At 40.1% G+C, this 15397-nt stretch overlaps 1 protein-coding gene across 1 annotated transcript in view; it reads left to right on the plus strand.

Annotated features, from left to right (window-relative positions):
• Positions 1 to 11784: 11784 nt before the first annotated feature.
• dnah9 (dynein, axonemal, heavy chain 9) overlaps positions 11785 to 15397 on the plus strand; it is a gene marked incomplete at its 5' end in the record, with an annotated part of 111943 nt that continues 108330 nt past the window's right edge. The window contains 2 exons of the mRNA XM_084135755.1: positions 11785 to 12141; positions 13556 to 14245. Of these exons, the coding sequence (XP_083991881.1) occupies positions 11785 to 12141; positions 13556 to 14245 (1047 nt within the window). The remainder of the gene's footprint in view (positions 12142 to 13555; positions 14246 to 15397) is intronic.

Consider the following 15397-nt stretch of genomic DNA (forward strand, 5'->3'; position numbering starts at 1 on the left):
TCAGTGATGTACTCACACTCACACACACACACACACACACACACACACACACTCACACACACACACACACACACACACACACACACTCACTCGATCTCAGTGATGTACTCACACTCACACACACACACACACACACACACACACACACACACACTCACTCGATCTCAGTGATGTACTCACACTCACACACACACACACACACACACACACACACTCACTCGATCTCAGTGATGTACTCACACTCACACACACACACACACACACACACACACTCACACACACACACACACACACACTCACTCGATCTCAGTGATGTACTCACACTCACACACACACACACACACACACACACACACACTCACTCGATCTCAGTGATGTACTCACACTCACACACACACACACACACACTCACACACACACACACACACACACACACACACACACACACACTCACTCGATCTCAGTGATGTACTCACACTCACACACACACACACACACACACACACACTCACACACACACACACACTCACTCGATCTCAGTGATGTACTCACACTCACACACACACACACACACACACACACACACACACACTCACTCGATCTCAGTGATGTACTCACACTCACACACACACACACACACACACACACACACACACACTCACTCGATCTCAGTGATGTACTCACACTCACACACACACACACACACACTCACACACACACACACACACACACACACTCACTCGATCTCAGTGATGTACTCACACTCACACACACACACACACACACACACACACACACACTCACACACACACACACACACACACACACACACACACTCACTCACTCGATCTCAGTGATGTACTCACACTCACACACACACACACACACACTCACACACACACACACACACACACACACACTCACTCGATCTCAGTGATGTACTCACACTCACACACACACACTCACACACACACACTCACACACACACACACACACACACACACACACACACACACACACTCACTCACTCGATCTCAGTGATGTACTCACACTCACACACACACACACTCACACACACACACACACACACTCACTCACTCGATCTCAGTGATGTACTCACACTCACACACACACACACTCACACACACACACACACACACTCACTCACTCGATCTCAGTGATGTACAGTGTGCTGATTAGTCACCAGGATAATGTCGAGTACGCCACAGAGAACGTGTACGTTTACGAGATCAATGAACGTAAAATAATCCCGACTGGACACTGTGTCCAGACCTGAAAGGAAAGCCGAGGTTTACCAGAAGAGCATCTAGGAGCTTCAGTCGAGCAGAAATGGGCTATTCTAATATAAGAAATGCTTTTACATTTAAATGTTATATTTGACTTTAGCAGGATCAAGATCTGGCCGTCCAGTGTAAACTGGCCTTCGCTCTTCTGGGCCTGAAACACACGTCTGATCTATTCAGCCCTAAACGAGTCCAGGAACATTCTCCAAGGTGAGCTCATGAACTAACTCTCCGCTGTAATTGAGCTCTAATTGGGCCTGATTACACGCCATTAGAGGGAGTTCAACACGAGCGCTCTCAGACCTGCCGTTAGAGACGCGCTCGTCATGAGTCGCGTCGCACCAGAAGTCGTGTGTGATCGGTAAACATCAATCCGGCTGCACTGCCATGCTAACCCTGGGTTTGACGTTAGCCAGGTCTTCGCTCGTTTTGTTTTGTCCAATTTTCTCTCAAGATTTGCACGCGGTCATTTATCAAACGCAGTAAGTGTGTTTACTCAGTGTCTGTTCAGGTTACGGCTGTAAAGGTAATCGGGGGGAAACAAAACACATTTGAATCTGATATGATTGTATTTTAATTTTTTCGTTTTTTTACATTAACCCTTTGATGTATGATCTTTAAAACTCACTTTTGTATTTATTGTGCAATATTACACCCAAACCAGCATGATTTGACCCTTCACCTTTGACCCTTTCTCACAATGCTATATGACTGAGTTTTTATGTTCAGGTTCGTGTCGAGAAGACGCTGTTTCTGCTGACGAAGCAAATCCACTTTGATGAGATTGATACGGTGAAACCCACGCCATCGTTACTGTTCGTATCACTGTGATCAAGAGCTGAGATTCAGATATGATAATGAGCGTTTGCTCTCTGACCAATCAGAGCAGAGCAGCTCTCAGAGAGGCGGAGCTTAGAGAGACTGTGATCAAGAGCTGAGATTCAGATATGATAATGAGCGTCTGCTCTCTGACCAATCAGAGCAGAGCAGCTCTCAGAGAGGCGGAGCTTAGAGAGACTGTGATCAAGTGCTGAGATTCAGATATGTTAATGAGCGTTTGCTCTCTGACCAATCAGAGCAGAGCAGCTCTCAGAGAGGCGGAGCTTAGAGAGACTGTGATCTAGAGCTGAGATTCAGATATGTTAATGAGCGTTTGCTCTCTGACCAATCAGAGCAGAGCAGCTCTCAGAGAGGCGGAGCTTAGAGAGACTGTGATCAAGAGCTGAGATTCAGATATGATAATGAGCGTTTGCTCTCTGACCAATCAGAGCAGAGCAGCTCTCAGAGAGGCGGAGCTTAGAGAGACTGAATCTCCGATGGAAGCGTTTCAGACACTGAGAGGAAAGAGCAGATGTGCAGTGGAGATCATGAGGAGATCAGGGTTTCTGAGCTTGCATGTAAACCTGTTACAGGAGACTCTAAAACAGCATTAGGAGCATTTACAAGAGCATCACAGAGGCGGTTTGCTGAAACATGATCTGCTGAGGAACAGAAAATGATTAAAATACACATTATAAAAGTGAAACTTTTTTTGTTGGCCAACAAAAATAGTTATTGTAAGTTCCAACATCTTGTAAAGCATTTCCTCAGTGCAGTTGCTCATGCTGGGCATCGGTTCACACGAGGCAGGCCTTGCTTTAACATCAAATAAAGTTTGTGCCGCATTTTCGCTGACTTAATGCTCAGGGAATTTGAAGCAGAACTCGATTCTTGTGATTCCAGGAGCTTCTAGGTAAGAGTTTTCTGTGATATCATCAGAAGTGACATCATGTCTCGAGTCAGAACGCGTCCGCTGATGAACGGCTTCATGTGTGTGTTGTCATGACGTGTGTGTGTTGTCATGACAGGTGGATGAAGGAGTGAAAAAAGCTCTTGTTGATAATGAACGACAGATGGTAGAAATACTTTAATTGAGTAAAAGCTGGTTCCAGCACATCAGTTTGAGGCGCACTGCGGAGAAGCCTGTCAAAACGTATTAAAAGCTCTTAAAGTTTTAATTAGCAAACAGAATTACAGTCAAACCAAAACTTATTCAGACACCAGATATCATTTTTTTGATTTTTCTTAATGTAAGTGAGGAGAGCAAAATAAAGTAAACTGTGACATATTATACACAACAAATCTTCATACAGCGACTACCAGTGACATTTATAAACATTTGGGACCAGAAATGATTGCGACACTTTGGCCTGATCATGTTTTGCTGAAGTGTTTCTTCTTTAATTGCTAATGCTCTTTTTACACACAGACTGAACACAATGAAGCATTGCTTGGTGATTGGTTAAGCTAAACTGGTATTATCTAATTGTGTAGTTAAATTTAACAGCTGACAGATATTCAACATAATTCATGTGTGAGACAGTCTAACAGAAGGACGGACAAAACCAGTCAAATATCAGCTGAGTTCTGCTCATATTATATTACCATTTTCTAAACTATAGCGAATAAACTGTGATAATGTGAGAAATGTTGAAGGTGTCTGAATAAATTTTGGTTTGACTGCGTGTGTGTGAATTTGGGAAAGGCCTCCATTAGATCCGAGTAAATGCGTTATATGTGGAACTGCGGGTCCCCAGACGGCCATTACTCCCAATCTCCGGTTTCAGAGCGAGTCTCGCTCAAGCCTGTTGCTCTTGGCTTTCCACCAATGCGTGAAACTATGAAAATTGTCCAGTCATGGCCTGAAGCGCTCAAACCACCGGTGTTCTCCAGCCCAGAGAAGCCAGCGGAGATACTGTCCCACAAACTGGAGCTGGATGTTCCCCGGCTCTGCCAGCGTCAGATAAACGCCCAGTTTCCTCAGCCGGTTTATCAGCATCTCTCATGTGTCAAGACCCTTCAGAGAACAGAGAGGACAGAAATAGCCTGGACGTGTTGTGCAGCGCACATGGAAACAAAAGCCTTGATGGCAGACCCGAACACTGCAGTGGGGTAAACTGAGCCATTCCTCTGTGTGTGATGATGAACAGCTAAACACACAACCAGAGATGAGGATTTTAATACTCTAAAGGCCGTTCACACTGTCTACGTTTACATGCAACCATATAATCCACTAGTGATCGGATTGACGGCTCAATCGCACTGAAAAGCCTTCATGTAAACGCCTTAATCGATCCGACTGAGCTCGATCCCAATGAGTTTAATGATGTAGAAATAGCATAGACAGAAATAGCGTGATGACGTAGAAATAGCGTAATGATGTAGAAATACCGTAATGACGTAGAAATAGCGTAATGACATAGAAATAGCGTAATGACGTAGAAATAGCGTAATGACGTAGAAATAGCGTAATGACGTAGAAATAGTGTAATGACAAAAATAGCACAATGACAACGTAGAAATAGCGTAATGACGTAGAAATAGCGTAATGACGTAGAAATAGCATAATGACGTAGAAATAGCGTAATGACGTAGAAATAGCATAGACAGAAATACCGTAATGATGTAGAAATAGCGTAATGACATAGAAATAGCACAATGACAACGTAGAAATAGCGTAATGACGTAGAAATAGCGTAATGACGTAGAAATAGCGTAATGACGTAGAAATAGCATAATGACGTAGAAATAGCGTAATGACGTAGAAATAGCATAGACAGAAATACCGTAATGATGTAGAAATAGTGTAATGACAAAAATAGCACAATGACAACGTAGAAATAGCGTAATGACGTAGAAATAGCGTAATGACGTAGAAATAGCGTAATGACGTAGAAATAGCGTAATGACGTAGAAATAGCATAGACAGAAATAAGCGTGATGACGTAGAAATAGCGTAATGACGTAGAAATAGCATAGACAGAAATAAGCGTAATGACGTAGAAATAGCGTAATGATGTAGAAATACCGTAATGATGTAGAAATAGCGTAATGACGTAGAAATAGCATAGACAGAAATAAGCGTAATGACGTAGAAATACCGTAATGATGTAGAAATAGCGTAATGATGTAGAAATAGCATAGACAGAAATAGCGTGATGACGTAGAAATAGCGTAATGATGTAGAAATACCGTAATGACGTAGAAATAGCGTAATGACATAGAAATAGCGTAATGACGTAGAAATAGCGTAATGACGTAGAAATAGCGTAATGACGTAGAAATAGTGTAATGACAAAAATAGCACAATGACAACGTAGAAATAGCGTAATGACGTAGAAATAGCGTAATGACGTAGAAATAGCATAATGACGTAGAAATAGCGTAATGACGTAGAAATAGCATAGACAGAAATACCGTAATGATGTAGAAATAGCGTAATGACATAGAAATAGCGTAATGACGTAGAAATAGCGTAATGACGTAGAAATAGCGTAATGACGTAGAAATAGCGTAATGACGTAGAAATAGCATAGACAGAAATAAGCGTGATGACGTAGAAATAGCGTAATGACGTAGAAATAGCATAGACAGAAATAAGCGTAATGACGTAGAAATAGCGTAATGATGTAGAAATACCGTAATGATGTAGAAATAGCGTAATGACGTAGAAATAGCATAGACAGAAATAAGCGTAATGACGTAGAAATACCGTAATGATGTAGAAATAGCGTAATGATGTAGAAATAGCATAGACAGAAATAAGCGTAATGACGTAGAAATAGCGTAATGACGTAGAAATAGCGTAATGACGTAGAAATAGCGTAATGACGTAGAAATAGCACAATGACAACGTAGAAATAGCGTAATGACGTAGAAATAGCGTAATGACGTAGAAATAGCATTGACAGAAATAAGCGTGATGACGTAGAAATAGCGTAATGACGTAGAAATAGCATAGACAGAAATAAGCGTAATGACGTAGAAATAGCGTAATGATGTAGAAATACCGTAATGATGTAGAAATAGCGTAATGACGTAGAAATAGCATAGACAGAAATAAGCGTAATGACGTAGAAATAGCGTAATGTCGTAGAAATAGCATAGACAGAAATAAGCGTGATGACGTAGAAATAGCATAGACAGAAATAAGCGTGATGACGTAGAAATAGCGTAATGACGTAGAAATAGCATAGACAGAAATAAGCGTAATGACGTAGAAATAGCGTAATGATGTAGAAATACCGTAATGATGTAGAAATAGCATAGACAGAAATAAGCGTAATGACGTAGAAATAGCGTAATGATGTAGAAATACCGTAATGATGTAGAAATAGCGTAATGACGTAGAAATAGCATAGACAGAAATAAGCGTAATGACGTAGAAATAGCGTAATGTCGTAGAAATAGCGTAATGACACAGAAATAGCGTAATGACGTAGAAATAGCGTAATGACATAGAAATAGCGTAATGACGTAGAAATAGCGTAATGACGTAGAAATAGCGTAATGACGTAGAAATAGTGTAATGACAAAAATAGCACAATGACAACGTAGAAATAGCGTAATGACGTAGAAATAGCGTAATGACGTAGAAATAGCATAGACAGAAATAAGCGTGATGACGTAAAAATAGCGTAATGACGTAGAAATACCGTAATGATGTAGAAATAGCGTAATGACATAGAAATAGCGTAATGACGTAGAAATAGCGTAATGACGTAGAAATAGCATAGACAGAAATAAGCGTGATGACGTAGAAATAAGCGTAATGATGTAGAAATACCGTAATGATGTAGAAATAGCGTAATGACGTAGAAATAGCATAGACAGAAATAAGCGTAATGACGTAGAAATACCGTAATGATGTAGAAATAGCGTAATGACGTAGAAATAGCATAGAAAGAAATAAGCGTAATGACGTAGAAATAGCGTATAACGTAGAAATAGCGTAATGATGTAGAAATACCGTAATGATGTAGAAATAGCGTAATGACGTAGAAATAGCATAGACAGAAATAAGCGTAATGACGTAGAAATACCGTAATGATGTAGAAATAGCGTAATGACGTAGAAATAGCATAAAAAGAAATAAGCGTAATGACGTAGAAATAGCGTAATGACGTAGAAATAGCGTAATGACGTAGAAATAGCGTAATGACGTAGAAATAGCACAATGACAACGTAGAAATAGCGTAATGACGTAGAAATAGCGTAATGACGTAGAAATAGCATAGACAGAAATAAGCGTGATGACGTTGAAATAGCGTAATGACGTAGAAATAGCATAGACAGAAATAAGCGTAATGACGTAGAAATAGCGTAATGATGTAGAAATAGCGTAATGACGTAGAAATAGCATAGACAGAAATAAGCGTAATGACGTAGAAATAGCGTAATGTCGTAGAAATAGCAGACAGAAATAAGCGTGATGACGTAGAAATACCGTAATGATGTAGAAATAGCGTAATGACAAAGAAATAGCGTAATGATGTAGAAATACCGTAATGATGTAGAAATAGCGCAATGATGTAGAAATAGCGTAATGACGTAGAAATAGCATAGACAGAAATAATCCTGATGACAAAGAAATAGCGTAATGATGTAGAAATACCGTAATGATGTAGAAATAACGTAATGATGTAGAAATACCGTAATGATGTAGAAATAGCGTAATGACGTAGAAATAGCATAGACAGAAATAAGCGTGATGACGTAGAAATAGCATAATGACGACGTAGAAATAGCGGAATGGCGTAGAAATAGCGGAATGGCGTAGAAATAGCGGAATGGTGTACAGTGCTGGTCAGAATTATTTGCCCCCTTGGTAAATATGATCAAAGATGGCTGTAAAAAATAACTCTGCATTGTTTATCCTTTTGATATTTTATTTTAAAAAATACAAAAATGTAACCTTTTATTGAAGTAAAAGAATTGAAAGTGGGGGGAAAATCACATTATGAAATAAATGTTTTTCTCCAAAACACATTGTGAACAATTATTTGCACCCTTTTATTAAATACTTTTTGCAACCACCTTTTGCCAAGATAACAGCTCTGAGTCTTCTCCTATAATGCCTGAACCAAACCCATCTAAAGTGTCTGCTGCCAAAAAAGCTATATTGTTTTTTGTTTCATCTGACCACAGAACGTTTGAAAAGTAGCGGACACGACTGGAACTTCCAACGGGACGTGTTCTATGGTCAGAAAAACAAATTATATAGCTTTTTTGGCAGCAAACACTTAAGATGGGTTTGGTTCATACAGGGATAAAAAAAAATTTATTTTAGGGCTTTTTTCTTTATGCATCACCCTGACATTAACAACTGAATTAAAAACATGCTCATCACAGAAGAGAATTCATATTATGGGTGAACAGCATTTTAATGCATTTCAAATAAATTAACAGATTTATTAAGAACTGACCCAGACGTCACAGCAAGCTCTTGATATTCACTTCTCACTAAGAGTCAGTCTGATGGAGTAATTAATTATCATATTCATGGACATATTCTGCACAAGTCTTGCTTCTTCTGGCCGGTGTTTCTTCAGCGCCCTCCACTGGTTATGAAGAGACACTGAATGTATTTCTGTAATGCTGTCCAACAGATTAGCCTTTTGTTTCTAAACACCCCGTTCCACTTCCAGCATCTTATCAAGCTGATGAATGAATCTTCATATCCTCATAACCAGCGATACTGCGTTACTCAAACACACATAGCAATTAGACACCCTAAAGAAATGCGGTTCGCATTACAGTTAACAGATATGAGTGTTGGATAATGCCAGTTATTCAGAGGAAATATAATATATTCTGGAAAACATTCAACCGAGGAGCAGCGAATGCAGAAAATAAACGCTGATAATATGAGCATATTTATTTTAGGTTATTGCATTGCTTGAGAAAGCAGAGAGAGAGTTCATATGTGTGTCTGAACATCATTATACGCATCCCAGGATTCCACAGTGTTACACACACACTGAAGGGGGATCCTGTCACAAATCTGCAGTATATTAATAATGACATATTAATGCGTACGAACAGACAGGTATTGATGTTACTAAAGAGGTCTGTATAATACCTGAAGAATGAGCCAATCACGTGAGCCGTAAATGTCATGTGACCAATCACGTGCATGCACTTACGTAAAACTAATAGTTCAGATTTTAGTTCTGCTACTAATTAAACAAGTATATTTGTGATCATGTGACTATGTGCAGTGTTTTTTGGATCATCTGTAAGAGTTTCTAGAATATCTCACGTTTGACCAGTATTTGTACATTCACAGACTTCAGACAGACAGGATTCGCACTGTATGATGAACGTTTCAGAAGAGAATCAATATGATCAAATGTTCTCTCTTAATATCTGCTCTTTTAGCGCCACCCAGTGGCCTCTGAAGGTTCCTGCATTCAGAGCAGTTCTTCATCAGCCAAACACACAAGAAACATATCAACCATGACGAAGGGCCCTTTCACACCTGCCTTGTTTGGTCCGGATTTTCGGACTTTTCAGTTTGATTCAGGTGTGAACCCTCCCCAAGACCACGGTCCGGACCAAACAGACGAAATCTGGTCAGACGGGAAGAGGTAGTCTCGGTCCGGATCAAACTGAGCAAAGGTTTGGTTCGTCTCTAGTGTGAACGCATCTTCTGTATGGTTCGGACTTTCAGACCATTTACAGGAAGATCCGGATGTTCCCGCAGGATTGCTTGAGAGAGATGATGACGACAGGACGCAAGTACACCATGTGAAGTTCTTTAGTGCGCTCACATAACTGCAATGTGAAACCAAACCAAAACTTACCGAATGTATAAAATGTATCAAAACACGAACTTTGGTTCTGACCTTGGTGCGACTCTCAGGTGTTAAAACTGCTTTTACAATCCACCACTAGTCAAAACTCATTTATGTTCACTTTTGTTCATGGATTAAGGAAACAGACCTAACCTAACCTCAAACTCAAGGATAAGAATTTTAATAATTGTTACTTACAGTACAATATCCCATACTGTTGTTGTTTGTTTCTGTCGTTCTCTCCTGTGTGTGTTTGTTTGTCCCTCCTCTGTTCCCGTCCATCCTCAGAGCTCCGCCCCCTGATATCAGCTGTCACCTGTGATTGGCTGAGAGAGTGCAGGCTCATTAAAGGCCGAGATATAAAACAGACCTGTGTTTGCTTTGCACACATTTAGCCATTTGGGGAATTTGGTTAGTTATGTTGTTTATTATTTTGGCACGGCCTTCTCCAGGTAAAAGTTAAAAGCTTTAAATCATCTTTTAAATAATCTTAGTTAAAAGCTTCAGTTTTCATGCTTTCCTTTTAAAAAAGAGTTAATTATTTAGAGCTCTTTTGAATCTGGTTACTTAGTTGGCACCGCTTTTATCATTTTTATGTTGCATCCAAAACACCAAGAACTCTATCAACAAGACCTCAGATCACATGACCTCCAGTGCTAGTTGCTCATTTGCATGAATTACAGTGGGCCACGCCCACTCTCACTGTCAATCAAACAGTCCTCTGCTGCTGAAGTAAAGCGCAGTACAATTCTGTCTTTGTTCACTAACATTTTTAAACAAATTAAAATTGTACAGGTTTGTAAGCTATAGCCCTGTTTCACCGACAGGATTAGGCCTTTGTTTAATTAGAATATTAAATTAGAATTAGAAACGTGCCTTAGAAATCAAACATTACTGATGTGCATATTTTAAGAAATGCATTTTAGTCTGGGACTAGATTAAGCCTCGTCTGTGAAACCGGGTCATATATAAGTGGTGCATATTAAAATTAGCTGCAGTTTTGATAATATTTGAGTGAGAAAATAACTTTACTGTATCTAAAACATTGAATGCATTCATATCAAAGCAGTTTCATCCATAGATTCTGCTTTTGTGTTGGTAATACAGCACATTTTCAAAACTTTTCATGCGTGCTGACTCAAATTTAAGATTAAAATGTCATCAAACATTTATTTCTTCCTAGCCATAGCTGCGTTTCAAAGAGGCGTGTCTATTCATTCATGCATCACTGATCACTTAACAAATCATTACTGATTACTGATCACTTAACAACAACAAAAAAAGTTTAATTTGTAACTACCTTTTAGAATGATTAATTAATTTTGTTCTAAAAATGTCAAATTTGATTGACCCTTGCTTTTCACTTTTGAGACGCTCAGATGCCGGACTACATTAAATTAGACTACATTAAATTAGTAATTAATACATTAAATATATTTTTCGTGTTCCCATTTGCTCGAATAACAAAAGAAAATCTCCACAATAGTGTTTTCACAACTTCCAAAAGAGGAAAAAATAGAGAGAGATTCATAAAGGCAGTCCGAGAGAAATATGTCAAGTTGATCGCGGCTGTATTTTGTATTTGATGCAAAGGTAATATCATACACAGTAGTGTTATAAATGTACATACAGTCTTTTAAATGAAAAATTATTTAAAAAATACGATGCTTATGACCGTTAAAAACGCGTCATCAGTCAGAGATGAAGGTCCGTATGTTTACAATGATATATTTAAATGAATAAACCGACGGTTTGTCTTTGGCATAGCAACAGCGGGCTGACCCATCATGTAAACACTGGGTTGCTATGGAGACAGCGGTTTAAAGCAGATCCAGTCAGTTCAGTCAGTTAAACTCATCGGCAAAATGGAAAACAACGAGCAGTCAAAAGTGGACGAGAGATATGAACATTTAGAAAACTGTGTATTAAAAACGTTTAATCTAAAGTCTGACCGCTGGCAAAAATGTCTTGCCGTAGAAGAACAACGACAGGTCATTCAGGACTTTTTAGATAAAGCTGACCAGACGACTCTCGTCGTGTCCCTCGGCTCCTCCGGACAGCTTATCCCAAATCTCGGATTCTCGGGACGCGGGAAAAACAAATCTGTTTATTTTGTGAAAGAGAGCAAAACAGCGCTGTCCGTCAATACCATGAAAACACATTTAACTTGGGGAAGTTTGTCTCATTCTCCTTTGGAGGAGCTCTCGGTGCTTTTGGAAAAGGTGAGTCGAGTTCGCGCTGCCCGATTGGCTAATGAATCATTCTTTTGAATCGGTTCTTTGTAAATGAATCACTTAATCAGATTTTCAAAATGATTGTAAAGCCGGGTTTGTGAGTTACATAAATTCATTTATAAATGCAACTAAATACAGTGTTTGATACAAACTGCAAAGCTATTACGTTAGCTAACTTAAGTTTTATGTATCGAGTTGAAATCGTTTTAAAAGACATTTGCAAATTACAACCGACTTTGCTTCAGTGTTGTGACGCATTTCTAAGTGAAAGAACACTGAAGAGATGAAAATTAAATCATCTTTTACTCACCATGGTGTTGTTGTTCCAATGCCTTGTGTCCCTTCTTTCTTTTCGGACCACAAAAGGAGATATTTTGAGAAATGTCCTGCACGCGCTCCTCCATTTGAATGGCGACCAGACTCAAACCTTACAAAGATATATAAAACTAAAGTATCACGTAATGGTACAACGAGACGCACGCCATATATAGAAAGTGTTTGGGAGGCAATAACAGTTACTATAAGGTTTTGCGAGAAATAAACCGTATTATTCAGTCAAAATACTGAGCTCGGCCGTTAAGTAACGTTAGTGATGGGAGAAACGAAGCTTTCCAAAGCTTTGAATCAATTGAACCAATTACTTCCAAAATGATTCACTGTTTCTAAACAGGTATGACGTAAAGAAGCCTCGTTTCCTAAACGTGTCACGTGACTTTTGCAGTATGATGCACGCACAGTCTATTATCAGTTTATGGTCAGCAATATTGTTATGTTTAAGGACATTATGAAATTAATATAATGTCGGCACTGTGTTATGATTATGATACTGTACAGTTACGGTAAAACACTCGTTGTTGAGTCAGCAGTCTGAACATTTTACCTCAGGGCGTAAGTTAACGTTACATACAACTGAATTAATTGAGAATCTCACCTGAAAACCCTAAAATCATCAACAATCTTCATCCACACAGTTGATTTCTTTTCTTTTTTTTGTCTTGACAGATTGTGGTTTGTCACAGATAATTCAGGGTATTTATCCCCAACTTTATTGCGTTTTTCGTCGTCTCGTGACCGGGAGTGTGTTGTGGCCGGGCGCCTCCGCTAGGGGGCAGCACACGATCCCGGCTGTGATCACGACAGGCGAACGTCGTGCTTTCTCACTTAGATTAATAACTTGCATGGAAAAATAGCACAACAGGGAAAAATGATTTTGATTAATGATTACTAGGACAAACACATTTTTTTTCTGTGTATTAACTTGCACTGGTTAATTGTTCACCACAAGACTAGTAATGACGCTAACAAAGTAAGTTAAACAGCGTCACATTTGATTTAATGACGACTTTAAAATAACAGCTGTTTTATTAATTAATGAGTTTTATTTTCTTTGACAATATTTCAGCAATCCGTTCGTGTTTTCTCTGCTAGCTGTTTAGAATCAGGAGAAGTGCTGTCCGTTGGCAAGCGAACGATTCCTTTGAGTCGGTTCTTATCAAAGAATCACCAGGTCAAACCAGTTAGAGACCTGCGCGGGACACAGTGTTCAGTCCCGCTCCCGCTCGCTCCCGCAGTGTTCAGGCCCGCTCCCGCAGTGTTCAGGCCCGCTCCCGCAGTGTTCAGTCCCGCTCCCGCCCGCTCCCGCAGTGTTCAGGCCCGCTCCCGCAGTGTTCAGGCCCGCTCCCGCAGTGTTCAGTCCCGCTCCCGCTCGCTCCCGCAGTGTTCAGGCCCGCTCCCGCAGTGTTCAGTCCCGCTCCCGCCCGCTCCCGCAGTGTTCAGGCCCGCTCCCGCCCGCTCCCGCAGTGTTCAGTCCCGCTCCCGCCCGCTCCCGCAGTGTTCAGGCCCGCTCCCGCAGTGTTCAGGCCCGCTCCCGCAGTGTTCAGTCCCGCTCCCGCAAAGATTTGTCATTTTTAGTCCCGCTCCCGCAGTGTTCAGTCCCGCTCCCGCTCGCTCCCGCAGTGTTCAGGCCCGCTCCCGCCGTGTTCAGGCCCGCTCCCGCAAAGATTTGTCATTTTTAGTCCCGCTCCCGCCCGCATCTGTGATATTATGTCCCGCTCCCGCCCACAAATGCCCGCAAGACGGCAGGCATCAGGATGTATGTTCACTTTCTGTCTCATGAAAGGTCTTGAAAAAAAAAATGCGATTTGTGTCTGTTGTATGTTAACACCTTTTGTAAAAAAAATCTTGCAAAAAAAAATCTCTAACTAAACTGAATTTTATTAGGTTTAGTGACAACATGTTACAATGTTTATATGGTACAATTTCTAGTAAGCTACGTTTTTTTTTTATTATTGCTTGAAACAAATTTCAGGATTTCAATTCAATTCTTGTGATTTGATTTAATATTGACTCATTTGGATAAATCAGGTACACAAGCATTCATTAAATATAATGCGTTTTTTATTATAATAATAACTTTATTTAATGATATAAGTAAAAATATAATAAATATGTAATATAGTATTTAGCAAAATACTCTCTATAGCTCTTTTTTTTCTAGCCAACTAACGTGCTATAGCCTATATTAGGCTATGGTCATTAAATGGCTTTCCTGAGGTAAATGTTCCTGAGGTAAATGTTATGTGACATAATTGTTCTCCAGCTGTTTTATTGACCCTTTCCGCGGTTGAAAAGCACTGATTGATCGATATTATGTATGATGAATATACATTTCGGTAAGTTGTACTGTTTCTTTCAACATTGTTCATTCGTGTTTATTTAGGCTAGCTAGAGATGATCGGTTCACGTGCGCTAGGGATCTGTCACGTCACATTTACAAACGCCAAAACGGTATATTGTTTGAATTTCGTAATAAAATTGACAGAATCTGAGAGGTGAGATTTTTTTATATCATAACTAACCTGCTCTGTCTAGTCTGTCGGTCTCCATGTCCTCTTTGCTTTGCGATTTTTCTGTGCGTGAGAAAATGGATGTGTGGCGTGAGAGCGTGTGAAAAGCGTCAATTGCGTGAGTCTCACGGTGAATGCGTGAGAGCTGGCAGCTCTAGAACTCCTCCAAGACTGCATCCGCGTGCAGTGTGAAAGCTCTACACCTGTTAACATGGGTGCGGAAAAAAAATACGCACTGCAAAAGGAGTATGTGTGAAACGGGCGTGACGCTTTTTCTGTCAGTGGTAGAGTACCGGCTAAATATGAGAAGTAGTGGTACGCAAGAAAAGGTTCAGGTACGTTCAAGAGTACTGCGTACCGGTGAGTACCGCCCCACTTCGAGCACTGCTTAGGCCTAT

This window comes from Abramis brama (assembly GCF_963993115.1).
Source record: "Abramis brama genome assembly, chromosome: 14".
Classification (NCBI taxonomy): Eukaryota; Metazoa; Chordata; class Actinopteri; order Cypriniformes; family Leuciscidae; genus Abramis; species Abramis brama.